Source organism: Euleptes europaea, chromosome 5 (assembly GCF_029931775.1).
Source record: "Euleptes europaea isolate rEulEur1 chromosome 5, rEulEur1.hap1, whole genome shotgun sequence".
NCBI lineage: Eukaryota > Metazoa > Chordata > Lepidosauria > Squamata > Sphaerodactylidae > Euleptes > Euleptes europaea.
The window spans coordinates 100,554,401-100,569,811 of record NC_079316.1 but is presented as its reverse complement, the minus strand read 5'-3'; the positions used below and the strand labels follow the sequence as shown (position 1 = coordinate 100,569,811).

The window sequence follows — 15,411 nt, the reverse complement described above, 5'->3', positions numbered from 1 at the left end:
TACCTAAAAATATCCAACCTGACCTGAAAACTGCAGGATCCAGGACAATAGGCAAAGAGCCAATCCAACAACCATAGCAACCTCAACGTTGGCACTCAGCTAAACCAAACTATGACAAAGAAATGTCTTGACCTTATTTCTGAAGGTTTGAAAGGATGAATGATACACACCTCTTGGAGAAGGAATCCCATACTTTTTGTGATGCCACTTCTGAGGCCTTCTCAGAAGTTCGTCGCAGTGGTGGTCTATAAAACTGGGTCTCACCAAATGTCTTCAGGTTTCTGGGTGGGCTCATGTTGAAGAAGGCAGTCTTTTGGTTTCCTGGTCCCAAATCGCTTAGGGCTTTAAAGGACAAAACCTTCATTTTGTGTTGGTCTTTAAAACAAATTGGGAGCCAATTTAAACACAGTGTGTGTTTAAAATATAGGATGGTAGGTTCAGAGGAATTGACGTGACTGAGTCCTAAACATGGAAAGCATAGCTTTGAGTTAGGAAGGGTCCAGTTGAAACCCTACCTAAGCTTTGAAGTCATGTAATGTCTTGAGGAAAACCTATATCTCTTAGCCTTCTCCCTCATCTCTGAGGCAAATAACATATGGTGTGATTATATACAGGGCTGCTTCATAATGTGGCTGTAAATCTTATTCAGATAATGTAATTGTAGCACAAGACAATGATTGTCCACAAAAATTGAAGACTTGCTGTATTGTGGTTGCGATTTTATGGGAATAGTTAAGTGCGTGTACTTTCCTGCTTTGGAACTCACAAATGCTCTCAGAAATCTGAGTTCCAATCTCACATACCAAAGTTGGAAAACATGAGCATTTCCCTATTCACATACATTGGCGAGTGCATGTACCAAAAAAGATTATGGATTGCACCCTCTCCCCTTACCCCTAGTTGAATCACCAAAAATGTTGTATCTGAAAAGGGATTCTGAAGTCCAGAGGCTTAAATGATCAAACTGCTACTGTAGTTACCATGAGAGCCAGCGCGGTATGGTGGTTAGGAACAGCGGACTCTAATCTGGTGAACTGGGTTGGTTTCCCCATTCCTACACATGAAGCCTGCTGGGCGACCTTGGGCTAGTCACAGTTCTCTCAGAACTCTTTCAGCCCCACCTACCTCACAAGGTGCCTGTTGTGGGGAGAGGAAGGAAAGGCAGTTGTAAGCCGGTTTGAGTCTCCTAAAAAAGGTCGAGAAAATAGGGGTATAAAAATCAACTCTTCTTCTTCCAAAGCTTCTATCTCAGGGCTTCAGCAGCATATAGAGAAGTCTCTAGGAATCCATAATCAATCACTTTAAAACCCTTGACTTGACTTTGAACCATAGTATGTACTCTCCTGCAGCAAAAGAACATTACTGAGTTTTCCAGTTTAGCAAAGAGCCAGTGAAAGAAACTGGATTCCTATAGAAGCTTTTCCCTTCAGTGTTCCTTAAGGATTGGCGAGTCTGTCTGTCTTGTTAGCCAAAATGCTCGGTTATGAATATTTATATGGGGGAATTAGTGAATCAGTAACCGGCAATGGGCATAATTGCAGGATCTAAGCCTTTATCTACCAGAGTCCGTTCCATTGTTCAAAGAATAAGGCAGAAGCAATGGAGTTAAAATAAAAAGGTGTTTACTTGATTATATGTTCACACTCAAACAAAATAGATTTTTACAAAACACACACACAGAGCCTAGAGAATATAAAAGTGGTAGAGTAGAGACGTTTGCCAATGTAGCAGGCCCTCTGAAGGCTGGTAATACTGCGCCTGGTCCAGAAGTGGAGACATGCGGGGTTCCATGGGCTAAGATACTGAGAAAGTGAGGAGAAGAAGAGGGGTTCCCGGGACTTGACCAGCAAGGCGGGAGGGGAGTGTGGTCAGGTTGCGCAAGACCCAAACCAACAGAGTGACAGCAAGTATGCAAGAGGAAGACCTAAGGTAAAGGTATGGACTACGGAGATCCCAGTTATACTTTCTCCGGGGGTGGGGGCTGATTGGATTACCCAGGTGGTTCCCTATGTGAGCAAAGGTGACAATAGCACTAATGGTTGGCTGCTGGGGTGGGGCAAAAGGGTAATTGAGACAAACTATTCTACTCCTACTGATTTGCGCAATTACGGGAGGACCGGGAGTCGTTCGTAGATGGGATTAACAAGCTGGAACAAAGACACATACAGCTGGGTCCGGGGCAGGTCGCTTTGCATCGCCGGGGGAGTGATCCTCCGTTACTGCTATCTCGATGTTTTCCGATGGGCCATCAATCATGCAGATGATGCGGGGAGAGGGGGGAATTGATAACGATTACATGTTTGACAATTCCTTGCCAGATGGCTTCTGCTGGAACGGGTGCACAGGAAAATGGATTGCCTCTGGTTCACAGGAGGGGTTGACCTGGCCGTGGTTCCTTGGCTGCCTGTTCCGTGGAACGGGATAGGAGCCCTTTCATTGGCGGTTCGGGCTGGCCGTCATGTCTGGAAAGGTGGTGTGACGCATCTGTTGGGGTTGCCATGACCAGTCCGGGAGATTGGCAACCTGTTTGCTTACAGTCTGTCTGTATCACTGTTTGGTTGCATCCACACATTGCTAGGATATTGTACTACCAATGTGCTACAGCATTCTCTCACAACTAGAATGCATTGGTCCACACAAGAAAATGATGGAATGTGAATGATTGCTATAGTGCAGTGACGTATGGATGCAAGGTCTGAATGAAGAGATACACAGTTTCCCCTCTTTCTTCTTTCCTCCTTAATTCTATTTTTTTTTAAACAAAAAATAGTCTTTAAAGATGGGAGGAGGGGTCTCAGAAGGAATCTTTGTCCAAGAACCTGGGGTGCTCTCGAGTGTCCTAACAGGAAGAGGGGGGAATCACCCATAGATTAGAGACCAATCACCAATCAGGCTTATTTTGCCAGCCATTTTTATACACATTCAAGGAAATACACATTTATACACATTCAGGAAATGCAGCAGAGATTGAATTTGTCCCCTGTGATTACTAGGCATCTTTTGTTGCTCTCTGAAGGCGAGTTAATACCATGGGTATTTTTTTAACTGTCTGAAGGACACTTGTAACTTCTGGAATATTAACAATAGAGATGGAGAAGAATTGTTTAGAGGAATATGACTGTGTAATGGAGTGAAGAAAAAAGAAGCAGAACTGAGCACCAATAAAAATTACTTCACAGGATAATCCTTAAACCATGGCAGAGCTTCTGAAGGAAATTACTAGAAGCCTGGTCACTTTAAAAAACTAGAACAGACAAAATAGTACAAAATAGCTGTGTTAAAAAAATCCTCACTGTCATATGAGATAGACTAAATCTACTCCCCCCCACCCCCGTGCTCTGAGAAAGAACTCTTTTTTGTAATAATTCAGTGCTGGTAAGAAATAGATATAGTGTAATGCACAGGGTGTGTCTGGCTAGGAAACCTTTGGCAGTGTTTGGATGAACTGCCTTTAATCTCCCAGAAGAGCAGATCAGGCAGCCTTTGGACAGGGAGCTCTGGGCCAATGTGGAGAATCAGAGCCACCAGAAGAGGCTAGCTAAGGAAGGGTAGGAAATACAGTAATTCCAGGAGATCTCCAGCTACCACCTGGAGACTTGCAACCCTAGGGATAGTGCTTGCCCCGAGAAGCAGAGGCCTGAAAAGGGGGTAGGGTGTGGGGTGTGTGTGTGGGGGGATAGAAATGGTTCCACTGAAAGAGAAGGAAAGAAGAAGGCTGTGTCAAAACGAGGGCTTTAAATTTACAAGGAGTAGGAGGTCTTCAGTTAAGAGGGTGAGTTTAGAACAGTGGTTCCCAACCTTTTTTTGACCAGGGACCACTAGGACTTTTTTGTTCGGTGCAGGGACCCCAAGGTTCAAAATAAAAATTCCGTGAATTTGAAAATAAACTTTAATCATAACTGTTAGTTAAACATTAAACTTAGAATTATATTTGAATATATATATATTTTATAATAGAGAACTTTTAATTGAAAATATTAATTTATTATGGGTTTATAACTTTGTTTCGCGGACCTTAATTTAGTTCTCGCGGACCCCTGGGGGTCCATGGACCCCTGGTTGGGAACCAGTGGTTTAGAAGGAGGAGGTTGGAACTCAAGGACTAATTACTGCTTGGATTGGATTGGCTGTAGTTACACACGATAAAGTTTATTGTCTGCGGCCGAAGGCCATCACAATCCACCATACAAACATTAAAATAACATAAAATACCATAAAATAACTTTAAAATAGTCTGACCCACAAGAAACTAGTATGTTATGTTCCCTGATTAGAAACAGCTGTAGCTCGGATATTCTTAGCTGCTAAAGCAAGGAGTGACACTTTGTAGGTAACATCAGGATTGGTGTCTGGCAGGAAAAAGAGCAGCTTCTCTGAATCTGGAGAAAGATTTAGGCTCTTTAGAATCGTGCCAAGGAATCCAAATCTGGGCTCTTTGTAAAGAGGACAGAATAAGGTGTAATGAGTTAGGTCCTCTGTAACTGGCTCATTACTATATTAGTTAGTGTGGTGTGTTAATATCTTCCAAGATACACTTGAGAGCACCTTTTGTGATAAAGGAACAGGAACTAGTGACAGGAACCTGAATATACTGTATGTCACAAAGGCCGTGAGGGATGAGAAAGGGAGAGAAACTGGAAGAGGGATAGGATTGCCAACCTCCAGGTGAGATCTCCCAGATTTACAACTGATTGCCAGACTACATAGATCTGTTCCCCTGGAGAAAATGGCTGCTTTGGAGGGTGGACTGTATACTCTGCTGAAGTTCCTTGCCTTCCCAAACGCTGCCCTCCTCAGGTTCCACCCTCAAATCTCCAGAAATTTCTTTTTTATATATAATTAAAATTTATTGGATAATAACAATAACAATAAACAATAATAGCAACTGAAAGAAGCAGAAAAAAAGACAATCTTCATGAAAATCTCCAGAAATTTCTGTACCCTGAGTTGGCCACCCTAAAGAGAGAGCAGTCTGAGGTGAGCTAGGCTGAATCATAGAATCATAAAGTTGGAAGGGACCACCAGGGTCATCTAGTCCAACCTCCTGCCCAATGCAGGAAATTCACAACTACCTCCCCACCCCCAGTGACTCCTACTCCATGCTCAGAAGATGGCCAGAAAAAATCCTCCAGGATCCCTGGCCAATCTGGCCTGGAGGAAAATCGCTTCCTGACCCTAAAGTGGTGATCGGCATTTCCTTGGGCATGTAAGAAAGGGCCACGAGAGCCAAACACTGATGCAACCCTTCCTGCCCTCCCTCTCATGTACTGCCAAAGTTCAAATTCTGAAGCTCACATACTGATCGGAGATATCCAACCAAATCTTTAACTGCATGTCTTTAGTTTTAGGAAATGTTAGGGTCCCTTTACAGTTAATGTGTTCCTTTTCTTTTTCTATGGGCTTATGTGTGCTCAGATAGTGGCCTTCTGTGTGCTTGGCTGGGCATTCCAGTGCACAGCTTGGCATGTGAGAAGGGGCGGGGGGGGAAGTGTCTTATCACATGGGACACCCCATGTTTCAGTGTGGAGAGCCATCTGTGCCATTTACATTGCCTGTGTTGGTCCCTGTCTGCCTGGAACTGCCTATGCCTCAAGTATTCCAGTCATGTTACTCTACCATCATGGCAGCCACCTGTTCTGAGTTATCAGGTTGCCAGCAATTACAGTGTTCTTTTTTAAAAGGAGTTTTAAAATATTGCAACGCACAAGCATGCCGTTTTCAAGTATACTCAAGTCAAGTATTTTGGTCCAGGACTGAAAGCAATAAACTGATTGGAGTAAGTGATTCCCTACTTCACTATGGTTTAAAAATAGCAAGCTTATGAATGGTAACAGCCTTCCGGTCTCTCTCACCCTGTGCTTTAAGCTCTACTGGGCCAGGAATAGCAGGTGCTCCACTCTACAGTTTCTTGCCTTGGCAGGCCTAGCTTTTTCCCAGTGGAGCCTCAAACTACAACTACCTTCCTGCTGATCTGAGACTCTTTTTTTTTTTTTGCTTCATATCAGTTTGAAACAAATAAGACTGGGGACCCAGCTCACCAGTGGTGACCTACTGAAGGCGATTGCAGCTGTGAGGAAGAGTGCCTGACAATTGAAGTCAATCGGACCTTTGCCTGGGGATTCTGGCAGTCAGCCTCTTGCTCTGGCTGGACTGGTTGGCTGCTGTGTGAAACAGGATGCTGGGTTAGATGGACCCCTGTTCTGAGCCAGCAGGGCTCCTCTGATGTTCTTATATCATGTTCTTATGCTCTGTGCACTATTGGGACAGCTTTCCGAGGGAAGGAGTGGTTGACTGGCTCTCTTCTGAACTTTAGCACCTCTGCTGTGGACGACCAGAGAGGGCAACTCTGCCATACCCGCTACCAGGTTTCTGGTGATAGAAAAGGCCGATGGGATCCTAGCAGGTTTCACTAAAGCCTCTGACTCTTGTACAATTCACAGTCTGAATTTAGATTTATGTTAATGGGATCTGCAAGTTGAGAGAAGGGGGATAGGCGCAAGTCAAGATGTGCTGCTACAATTGCCAATCCACACATTATGGAATACTTAAGTTGGACCTGGGTTCCCTGCCCTGTGTAGCAGTTAGTTGTGAGTTGTAGATGGTTTTCACGTCCTATGTAACAGGATGCCTGGTTCGAATTATAACCAGGGCACATGCCGAGAAGGGGCTCCAGCCTCCCTCCTGTGCCATTTCCCCCCCCCCACTGAAACAGTGAGAGGTACACTGTTTGGCCTGCTGGGAAAATCTGCATGCTCCCTGGGGAGGATACATCTGCATTTCCTCACAGTGGGCCAGATAACACACACACCCCCAGAACTGGTTCAAGTTGGAAACTTGGATGGTGGGAGGAGGAGACTGAAGCCTCTTCTCCACATGTGCCATCATCACAATCCCAATTAGACTTTGAGGAGAGCCCCCAAGTCATGTTAGACCCAGGATGGGGATCCCAAAACCCAACCTGTGTGCTCCCTAATGTGTAATTCAGCCTTCAGATTGTTCTCAGTAGTTTTTCCATCCTGATTTTGGGGGAGGGGAGACCTGTCTTCCTGTTCCTTGGTTGCTTAACATGACAGCCCTCTATTGTCTTTTCTCTTCTCTTAGAGCTAGAACACGTTGTTAGTGTTCAGCCCCCCCCCCCCGCCCCCGGCCACAGTACAACTTTCTACTCTATCTGTAAGAGTCTAACTCAGTTTTGGAATCCCCGCCATGTATGTGCTAACACAGCCCTGTGTCTCTCTGGACAGAGCTTTCTGGAGGAGTGTTGTATGCTCCAGTCATCCTCCACCTGCTAGCCTCCTTGCAGATAACTATTGTGTGCATTCACAGGGGTTAGTTTGGCAGCTGAAAATCTTAGGGGAACACATTTTTCAAGCAGTGACACCTGGCCATCAGCTTGTCTCCCCTGCTTGTCTCTTCGTTGCCCTTTTGTCTTGTTAGATGTCCAGCCGCGCTGTCTGTTCTGAGGCTGCCATGGATGTGATTTAGGGTCAGTCTTCTGCTGAGCAGCATTGCTCTTCTGAATGATAAGTGTTTTTTGGTTAAAAGGGTAAGAAGAAAAAAGAATGGTGATGGTGACTTTAAAAATAAAAATATTCATGTCATCTACTCAGCTTTCACAGCAATCTAATGTTACAAGTTGTAAAAAAATGTAGGCATTTTTTTAAGAACCTAAGAAAAGTCCTGCTGGATCAGACCAAGGTCCATCAAGTCCAGCAGTCTGTTCACACAGTGGCCAACCAGGTGCCTCTAGGAAGCCACTAACAAGATGAGTGCAGCAGCACCATCCTGCCTGTGTTCCACCACACCCAAAATAATAGGCATTCTCCTCTCTCTGATACAAGAGAGAATAGGTATGCATCATGACTAGTATCCATTTTAACTAGTAGCCATGAATACTCTTTTCCTCCATGAACATGTCCACTCCCCTCTTAAAGCCTTCCAAGTTGGCAGCCATCACCACATTTTGGGGCAGGGAGTTCCGCAATTTAACTATGCGTTGTGTGAAAAATAAATTCCTTTTATCTGCTTTGAATCTCTCACCCTCCAGCTTTAGCCGATGACCTTGCATTCAAGTATTATGGGAGAGAGAGAAAACTCTCTCCAAACCATGCATAATTTTGTAGACCTCTATCATTTTCCTTTTTACCATGTTATTCCCTCCTGGTCTGGTGTGGTTGACAGTGAGCCACCGGCTTTGGCCATCTGTGATCTACTCTTGGATGTCCTGGTCCTCATTTGCAACATGGTGTTCCAGGCGCCTCTGTCTCAGGCCAAAACTTTCCTGGAATCACTTCTGGAGTGGGTTTACACACATGCCTGTGTAGCACATGAGTTCTCAGCACTTAATGTGTGCTGCTTCTGTTGAAAAGTATTAAGAGGTGATCTGAATGTTTTGTTTCTGGCGTTTGATCTGCAAGGACTCGTTGACTAATGCAAGTCACCTCTTGAAATTGCTATGGTGAAGTGATGAACTGCATGCTGAATGGCCCCATTTGCTTGCCTGACAGACTGGTGGTGGCCCCTTCTTTGGGGGGCTTAATGTCATGGGAACTGTTCCAGCATGGTTTCTTCCCATGCTGTGAACATGACTGGGGCACATGGAAAATCCCAGGGCTGTAGTAACTCAGTTTCCAACTGGAAAGATGGTGTCGTGAGGAGGAACTGTGGCATAAGCTCCTCCCATGTGGCTCAAATCTTCATATGTTTCCTCTGTGGTATTAGAGATATTAGTAGTATTAGAGGTATTAGTGTTGCAATTACTCCCATGCCATCAGGGGTACATGAGAAAGTGACCGAAGACATGACTCAGAATAAAGACAAGTAATACCTCCGGACTGCAGTATGCTAACAGAAAAGCAGTGGAATACCTGTATGTTCTCCCTTTAAGTAAAGGTACATTAAATGTACTGTTCCTTTAGAAGGGGGGGTTGCTTTGGTTTCCCCTTCTGTTGCATGAAGAAATGAAATCAGCAGAATTATATGATCTAAGAAAAACCCAGAGGAAACCAAATATCTGACTTTGTTTTTGTCTCATTGCCGACATAGAGTTTCAAAAATAATTCTCGAATGTTCCGTTTCCTCATGTCTGAGACCTCCTGGGCAGCCCCTGCATGGCGGATCAGCAATTTGCATGAATTCCTTATTATGGTGCCTCTCCGTGTCCAGTGGGTGTGTGAGAGTTAGCAGCAAATTGAGACGCATGCTGGTCCTTGAGGTAACAAGTATAAACAAGCTTCTTTCTCTTGCTCCTTCACAACATCATCTTCTCTGGCAGCAAAACGGTGATGATGTGAATACCAGCTCTAATGGTAGGAGAGTAGTGTTTGAGAAGCACATTTCCTTCTGTGATTCAGTACCTGCTCATACCTGTGAAAGGGATGTAATTATGAATGTCATCTTAAAAAGGAATGCAGATGACTGGGAAGATTATTGCTGTATCCAAAGAAGCAGCATAAGGAATCAAGTGTCAGTTGTTTTGAACATGAACTGAAAATAGGGGAGCTTTTAAATGTTTGCAGATGTAGCAAATCACAGTGGTTTCAACAGGGCTTTTATTAGGGCTATCCTTGTTGGCCACTTGCTCAAAGCCGAGTAGAGGGCCCACTCTTGACACAAAATCCTTGACTAGTCCACACATGAAGATGACTTCTACTTAGTAGGGTTGCCAGGTCCCTCTTTCCCACTGGGGGCGGTTTCTGGGGTGGAGCCTAAGGAGGGAGGGGTTTGGAAGGGGAGGGACTTCAATGCCATCGAGTCCAATGGCCACAGCAGCCATTTTCTCCAGGTGAACTGATCCCTATCGGCTGGAGATCAATTGTAATAGCAGGAGATCTCCAGCTAGTACCCGGAGGTTGGCAACCCTACTACTGAGTCAGACCATTCTGACCACTCTAACTTGTGGTGGATCTCCATGGTCTCAGGCGAAGGTCTTTCACATTAACTACTCCCTGATAACTGGAGATGACAGAGATTGAACCTGGGACCTTCTGCATGCAAAGCCAACACTCTCCCTCTGAGCCCCAGCCTCTCCCCCAAGTGGCAATGGAGAGAGCAGAGTGCAAGAGAATTGTGTTCTCTGCTCCCTTCTCCAGGCACTGCTCCCATTAGGAAATGGGAGGTTGTTACCTATGACATCGTGTGGGCCTCTGGGGCAATTTCCCAATTCTGTTGTCATCTCCTCCTTACAACCACAACCCTGTGAGGTAGGTTAGGCTGGGAGAGAGAGTGACTGGCCCAAAGACACCCAACTAGCTTCCATGGCAGAGCAGGGATTCAAACCTGGGTCTCCCAGATCCTAGTCTGGCATGCTAACCACTACTCCAGCAACAGAAAGGTAAGTAGAGGAGACCAATTTCAAAAGTGCAATGCAAAGAAGTCGAGGTTACACAAGCCCGAGAATGCAATGGAAAACAATAAAACAATTCCCTAGCAGAAGTGGTCACATTCATCTCAGTGTGTCCAGCTATGGCTATGCTTGTTTACAAAGTCTGCATCCAAACCCTACCACAAACTTCAAAGGTGTCTCTCATAGGTGACTGTGAAATCAGTAGAGATGGACACTGACACCTTCTCCTAAGGAAGTGCATATCCCACAGGGGGTGGGGGTAGGGGTGGAGGTGTGCACGTGTTTCTTTTTGAGCCTCAGTACAGCAGAGAACACCACCAGCATAAGCAGTCTTCCGATAACAATGCCAGAGCTTGCACCAATATAATGTAGTCATCATGATCTTCTACCCTCCCAGCAGCAAATTCTGCCTGTTCGGCTTTGTTCTTATTGCACTCCTCATCTAGTCTTTTTCACTGCCTCTGGGATGCCTGAACTCACATACAAACCTCATATAGAATAGAGATAAAAATGTAACAACTGTGGTGGCAAGTCTACGCATAAGCGTCTATAAAAGGTTTCCAGATGTCTAAAACTGTCCTTTCGCAGTGGTCGTCTACATGCTATACATTCAAATATTGATGAGGTTGTAAGGTATATTGTATTATGGAAGGTGGGTGTTTATCTCTCCAATGCAGTCATATGAGTCTTTTTGCTACAGAGAGGACATGGAGGGTCCATTGTCATTGACCATTGGTTGGCCTCCAGGAGATGGGCAAATGTCTGCCCTTTAATTTCTTCCCTTACATCAGGTACTCAGTCCTATCTGCTGCAGAAACAGAAAGAGCACAGAGCAATACAACAAACATCTGGGGTTTCTACCCTGAAGAGAACCCACAGAGTAAAATTCTAATGAGCAAGCCAATGTGGTGTTGATGTGAATGGAGGGAGAGAAGGAGTGCACACTATAGGCTTGTAACCAGCGAGGGACAGAAAAGTCTTGGTGTACCAAAGCTGCAATTAGTTGCAAGGATGGATCTATCTTTCACTGTATAAAATCTCCAGGAAGAACCGTCTTCAGAAAACAATAATTCTTGAAAAGGCACAGTTCATTACTCATGAAGAAGAGTGGATTCATTTGTAATAGTCCAATAAATATGTGGAGAGAAAGAATGTTACGTAAGCAGGAAATGTGGCTGAGAGAGAGAGAGAGGAAAAGACCCATTCTTGAAAAAGGCTGTTGTGCTTTTTCTTCTACCAGAACTGGAACAGAACAATACAAGCCTGCGACTGTACAGTGCATTTCAGTCTGGATGTTCAAAAGTGACTTTGCAATGAAAGATCAGTTATAATGTGTGGGTGTGAAATTAATTTCAGTCGGGAGCCAAGGGAATCTGGTCTCTCAGTTTTCGTGTAAGAGAAAATGGTATTGCTTTGTGTTGTGCATGCGAAATCTGTTTCTAACTGAGGATACTGGCTCAGTATAAAGGAGGAGGGAGAATCTCTCTGCATGTCAAAGACTTGCTTGATTGTTTTCTTTGAAAGCTGCTGGGAAGAGACAACATCCAGGAGTTGGGCAGAAGAATGAGTTGCTTGAATAAATCCCCAAGACTGTATTTTGGCTCCTCTTGGACTGCATCATTTGCAGACGTCTCTGCTGCAACAGTGATGATATGCATTCAGAAACTAATTGATCAAAATCCAAACAAGATCCCTTTATTGAATATATCTTATAAAACTAACCTGTTCTAAGAAATAATGACTTCAGAAATCTTTGGACTCAGCTGATACTCTGGTTCCTCACTTTCTGCTTTTCACAGTTGCACAGAGGTGAGGGACGGAAAGAGGGTCAGGAGAGAATAACTCAGCAGGTAATGAAGAGAGCCCCATGGCGCAGAGTGGTAAGCTGCAGTACTGCAGTCAAAAGCTCTGCTCACAACCTGAGTTCGATCCCGACGGAAGTCGGTTTCAGGTAGCCGGCTCAAGGTTGACTCAGCCTTCCATCCTTCCGAGGTCGGTAAAATGAGTACCTGGCTGGCTGGGGGTAAAGTGTAGGTGGCTGGGGAAGGCAATAGCAAACCACCCCGTAAACATAGTCTGCCTAGTAAACATTGTGATGTGACGTCATCCTATGGGTCAGGAATGACCTTGTGCTTGCACAGGGGACTACCTTTACCTAATTTAACTGTTGGGACATCTTTCCTCCAGAACAGCTGTCTTGGATTCCTGTCAGTGAGTCATGTGCTGATTGGTGTTTATATGAATAACATCTCCACTATCTGCTAATCATAGCACTGCCACCACTAGCTGCATGTGGGGGGGAGTCTTCTTGATAAGGTAAGGAGTGGGATCCTTGTCCCACTCTACCCTCTGCTCTGGTGCAAAAAAAAAACTTGTATCAAGCATTGCTCAATGGAGTGATAGGATTCATGACATTTAATTTCCATATGAATCAATTCCTCCCCCCCCCCCCAATACCTTTAAATACAGTCAAGGTTTCTGCAGCAGTTTTCTTAATGCTCTCATCCACTTTGCTCTTGTCTCCCTTTGCAGGTGTCCAACCTCTATCTCTATGACAGTGTGCTCATGTTGGCCAATGCCTTCCACAGAAAGCTAGAGGACAGGAAATGGCACAGCATGGCAAGCTTGAACTGTATGAGAAAATCCACCAAGCCTTGGAACGGAGGCCGATCCATGCTGGAGACTATTAAGAAGGTAAGAGTAAGTCAACAGAAGGCCGGTATGTGTCCTTAATTCACTTATCAGACAAACTTCCAAAGTTCTGTTTTGAGGGGCAACAGGATTGAGGGGAAAACAAAGTTCCTAAAGACCAGCCAACATTGAGAGAGCATCAGGGCAAAGCAAGCGAGAGAATCACTAAGCAGGTTCTCAGCATAGCTAAGGAGCTTTAGGCAGGAGCCGTTGACCAGCCTGCTTGCAGCCTCCTCCTGCTGTTGGGAGGCTGAGGTCAAACACACCAGGGAACCTCATGGCCTCAGGTATGCCTTTACTCCAACACAGGGCTTAGATGTAGTGATTCCGGGCACAAAAATCAAAAAGCCTTAGTATAAAAAAACTCTGCAGGGTTGGTTCTTTCCCTCCAACCTTCTCCACATCACCACCATTGCTGAACACTTTCCTTCCCCAAGTATCTTCCACTGATACTTCCCTTTTCCTCTTTCCTTGGGAGTCCTCCCGTTCCTATCACAACAGCTTAACTGCGCTTTCCTCTTTCTCAGAGGATGAGACTAATATATTCCCTGCCTGGTGGAGCCTAGCTTGCAATCTGGGAGAGATTCTTGTCTTTCCCGCCACTTGCTTTCAAATGTTGGGTGAGGAAGAATGTCCATTCTCTAATTTGTCCCTAATACTCCTTAGAATACTGAGGGTTTTCATTTTAAATTGGGTCTTCATGCCCAAGAGTCCAAATCACCCCAATGCACTTCAAATTATCTTGCCTCTGCTTAAGGATTTGGCAGTACAGCCAGTTTGGATATATGGGTGTGCTGCCATTTTGACATTGCTCCTGACTCTTCTATATAAAATATTTCACCACCACCCATATTCTTTACTATATTTGGCTGCTTCCACTCTGATACCCCCAACAAAATTATGAGAAGGCAAAAACCAGCAGCTCCAGTCGATGAATTTTGAGAGTCAACTTGTAAATCTAACTCATCCTCATTACTCCTCAACCTCTTGTTGAGCTTGCTGAGGCCAACAACAGTATTATACTTAACCATGGTTAGTGTGGACTGTGGACTTAAACCTGGTTATGACCTCGAATGTACAGTGAAACTATGGTTTAGCTTGCTAAAATATGCCTGGTTCTTGTAGGGAGGTATCAGTGAGAACTGTTTGTTTCCTAGCAAGCAGCGCTTTTTAACATTGGGTTTGATTGGTGCAGATGTATTGCTTGACTAATACTTGGTTGGCTTGACTAATAATTGCTTGGTTAATACTAATTGATTTCCTATCCTGGGTTGTGGTTACGGACATACAAACATGCATTTTTGTGTTTCTCTCTGTTTTCCTATATTATTGTTATTAAATTTTTCATTTCTGGTGTCCCCAAATTTGTTTCTTTTATGCCATTTTTGTGTAACTGTCCTAAAAACAGGAGTCAGTTGTAGAGAGTAGTAGTTCAGTGTAATCTAATTAGTATGAATGGAGAAAGGGTAACTTTGGTTTCACCTCAAATCTGGGAGAACTCTCAAAAACTGGAATTTTCAAATCTAAACAGTGTCATTGTGAAATCCATAACTTCAGCCAAATCCTCAACCACAGTTCAGGTGTTGCTGTGTAGAAAATAAGGTTAAGCCTCGTATGTGGTCAGGGCTGTGATAGAAACTGTGTTCAGGTCTAAGATGAAATATTTTCTTCTTTAGCTCTTTTGAGTTTGGGGGCTAAGTTAAAGCCACCAAAGCACTTTGGAAGATTGCATAGGTCTTTGCCAACAGTTCTCTCCTCTTTCCAAAAAACAGTTTCTTCTGTTTGTGGGCTGTCGTGGAGCTGTTGAGGAGCATTTGCTGGATGGTGCCATATGTTTTTTGAATTGCACGTATTTGCAAGACATTTTGAGATATGTGTAAAAGGAACTTTGTTTTCTGATCCTAAAATTGCACACCCTGTTCCCTTAGGGTCATATCACTGGACTCACAGGTGTTATGGAGTTCAGAGAAAATGGCGCCAACCCTTACGTCCAGTTTGAAATACTTGGAACCAGCTACAGCGAAACATTTGGCAAGGATGTGCGGAGGGTAACGATGTTTAATTTTTCCCCCTTCCCCACTATGCAAGAATCATACTGTGCTTATCTCGGGGGAGGGGGAGTGTCATTGCTTTAAAATGAATGATAGAGGTACTTTTGCTCGCAGCACTGAAGCTGTGGTAATAACATTTTCTAATTTCTCGTACACTTAAAATGTGAAAGATAACAATTTTAGACTGTCAGGAGGGAGTTCGGCAAATTGTTCTCGAATGTGCCATAGCCCTTAATCTGTTCCAGCACTGACACTGTGAGCATAATACTGGAGATGGTACAACTCTGCTCCGAGGTCTTTTCAGGTGAATTATAGTATGGCTGG

General features: G+C 44.3%; 1 protein-coding gene across 3 annotated transcripts in view; it reads left to right on the top strand.

Moving 5' to 3' along the window:
- GRID1 (glutamate ionotropic receptor delta type subunit 1) overlaps positions 1-15,411 on the top strand; it is a 989,717-nt gene that overhangs the window by 793,875 nt on the left and 180,431 nt on the right. For all 3 annotated transcript variants that reach the window (XM_056849910.1, XM_056849909.1, XM_056849911.1), the window contains exons 7-8: positions 12,878-13,039; positions 14,965-15,084. In XM_056849910.1, coding sequence (XP_056705888.1) covers positions 12,878-13,039; positions 14,965-15,084 — 282 coding nt within the window. The remainder of the gene's footprint in view (positions 1-12,877; positions 13,040-14,964; positions 15,085-15,411) is intronic.